This window comes from Octopus bimaculoides, chromosome 16, assembly GCF_001194135.2.
Source record: "Octopus bimaculoides isolate UCB-OBI-ISO-001 chromosome 16, ASM119413v2, whole genome shotgun sequence".
Lineage (NCBI taxonomy): Eukaryota > Metazoa > Mollusca > Cephalopoda > Octopoda > Octopodidae > Octopus > Octopus bimaculoides.
Genome location: NC_068996.1, coordinates 49,999,186 through 50,001,875, shown reverse-complemented (window position 1 = coordinate 50,001,875; position 2,690 = coordinate 49,999,186). Strand labels below are relative to the sequence as shown.

Sequence of the window (2,690 nt, the reverse complement as noted above, 5' to 3'; positions counted from 1 at the left end):
TATATATATATATGCCTGTGCATATACACTGAGTGGTCAGCGTTAGGAAGAGTATCCAGCTGTAGAAACTCTGCCAAATTAGATTGGAGCCTGGTGTTGCCATCTGATTTCACCAGTCCTCAATCAAATCGTCCAACCCATGCTAGCATGGAAAGCGGATGTTAAACGATGATGTGCATGTATGTATTTGTTTACATTTGCTTTCCTGAAAATCTGAGCTACAAGTAGTGCTGTGGTCAGTATGCCTGTCAACAGGCTCTCTTAGCTGCCTTTGCACTTTCAAAGACACGGAGAATAAGAGATTATTTATTTGAAAGTGTTAGGGGTAGCAATGGCGACAGGGGCATGCAGTTCTAAAAATGATGCCAGCATGGAAAAACAAATGTTAAAATGACCATAATTGGTAGTACTATTAACAAATAAAATGAAGTGATTGCAGCCGGGTTTTTTTGTTTTTTCTGTCCTTCTTTAAACAGTTAAAATGTCTTTTCTATTCTATAATTGATTCATTTTTAAAACAAGATCTTACTTCAAAATACTTGCCAAGCAATAGTTTTACTTCTAAATGTTTAAAAGAATCAGACTATAAAATATATTTCTCTTTTTTTTCTTTTTCAAAATTTTTTGCATTCTTTTCTCTTTTTTTAATTTTAGAAACCACTTGTATGTTACCTCTGTGGAATTTTAGGACACAGAGGCCAAGAGTGCCCAAATAGTATTTGTTATAATTGTGAATGCCCTGGACATCTTGCTCGTGATTGCAATGAACCCAAACGTCCTTATAATGCACTCTGTTCCCGATGTGACATAATGGGCCATATGAATCATGTAAGTAAATGAAACTTATTAAAAATATTTTTATTGGATTTTCAAAATCAGTAGAGTAGGATTGGATAAAAAAAAACTTTGCTTTTTTTTCTCTTTTCTGGTTCTTTATATTCCTTATTCAAATTTCATAAAGTTCAGTTTTGCCTTTCATCTCTCTGAGTTTGATAAAATCCAAGTACCAGTCAAATACTAGGGTTGGTATAATCATTTATCCTCCTCTCCTAAAATATCAGATCTTCTACCTCTGCTAGAAACAAATTATTATTCTATGTCTCTTCAAATGTTAAAGAAACTGTATCATGAAGGGTCTTGTGTTTGTTTTGCATTGATTTAATTAAATCTGTGATATCTTAATGATTTAATCTTCAATCCTAATCTATCACTCACTAACTTGATGTTCTCTGTTCTTGGCACAACTTTTCACTAATTTGATCCAAATTCTGTGTGTGTTCCATTAAACAAATGTATGAATGGTAATTCCCTTTCTCACTCTCTGGGAGAGAGGCACATACACAGACATGTACACACACGGCAGTAACTTCCGCCTACCAAATTCAATTACAAAGCTTCGGTCGGATAAACAGTAATAGAATACATCTGCTATAGAACTTAAAACTGGGTAGTGTGTATGTATATAGATAAGTATATACATATGTGATTATATACAGACACTCATAAATCACATCCCTAATTTAGTATTAAATCTAGGTATGAATTCTTTTTTCCTCTTCATATTCAAACTTGGTATCAGCTTTGTCCTTTGTATTAGCCAAATCCCGTTCTTTTTTTTCTTCAGTTAAAACCAAGTATCAAAAGGCGCAGTTTAGACAAAAGTAAATATTGTATTTTTTATTGCAAAGTTGACAGTCTACTGTGAGATTCACCCTTAGTTGAGATGTTCACAACTGAGTAGTCGTGGCAGCCAAGCTGAGGATGAACCTCTTGACTAGACCGTCAACTTTGAGATAAAAGCTTCTAATGTCTTCCTAAGTTCATATTAAACATTCAACAGACTATTTCGTTTGTTTCCATTTCAGCTAAATTCTTGTAATCATAATTAGTTCTATTTGACATATATGCTGTAGAGTTCTTAATTCTTTTGGTTCGGTCTAACTGTGCGTCACCTTTGGTGAGTGTCTTCTGCTATAAGACCTTGACTGACCAAAGTTGTGAGTGGAATTGGTAAGTGGGAACTGGGCAGGCGCATCATTGTGTGTATATGTATTAGGTGATGATGTCACAGATATGGCTTGGTGGTAAGAAGCTTGGTTCCCAACCATGTGATTTTGGGTTCAGTCCTCTTGCATGGAACCTTGGGCAAATGTCTTCTACTATAACCTTGTGCTGGCCAAAGCCTTGTGAGTGGATTTGGTAGATGGAAACTGAAAAAGGCCCATCGTGTCTGTGTATGTTTGTCCCCACCACCACTTGACAATCAGTATCTGGTTATATCCGTGACTTAGTGGTTTGTCAAAAGGAACTAATAGAATAACTACCAGGCTCTAAAAAATGAATAACGGAGTTGATTCATTCGACTAAAATATTCTTCAACGTGGCTGCAGTCTAATGACCTAAACAAGTTAAAGATGGAAAATAGTTTTACAAAGACCAAAGAACATAGTAAGTAATAGTCTTACATACACCCCAAAAAGATGGGTTGGCCATGGTAGGAAGCTTTTGATCCTAGTTCCACATGATTGTTATTGACCTGGTGCTAAACACCAACTAGGTATTTTGCTACTGTTCTTATAATTGATTCATGACAACAGTTGTTAAGTTTCACTATTTACTCATTAGGACCTTGAAATTGTGTTATGAATAATTTGAAATTTAAATGGGTTTTTTTTTTTTTTTTTTTTTTT

The 2,690-nt window shown here is 34.9% G+C and overlaps 1 protein-coding gene across 1 annotated transcript in view; it reads left to right on the top strand.

The window, feature by feature from the left end:
• LOC106875867 (zinc finger CCHC domain-containing protein 7) overlaps positions 1 to 2,690 on the top strand; it is a 19,319-nt gene that overhangs the window by 9,821 nt on the left and 6,808 nt on the right. The window contains exon 6 of the mRNA XM_014924166.2: positions 655 to 828. Within this exon, the coding sequence (XP_014779652.1) occupies positions 655 to 828 (174 nt within the window). The remainder of the gene's footprint in view (positions 1 to 654; positions 829 to 2,690) is intronic.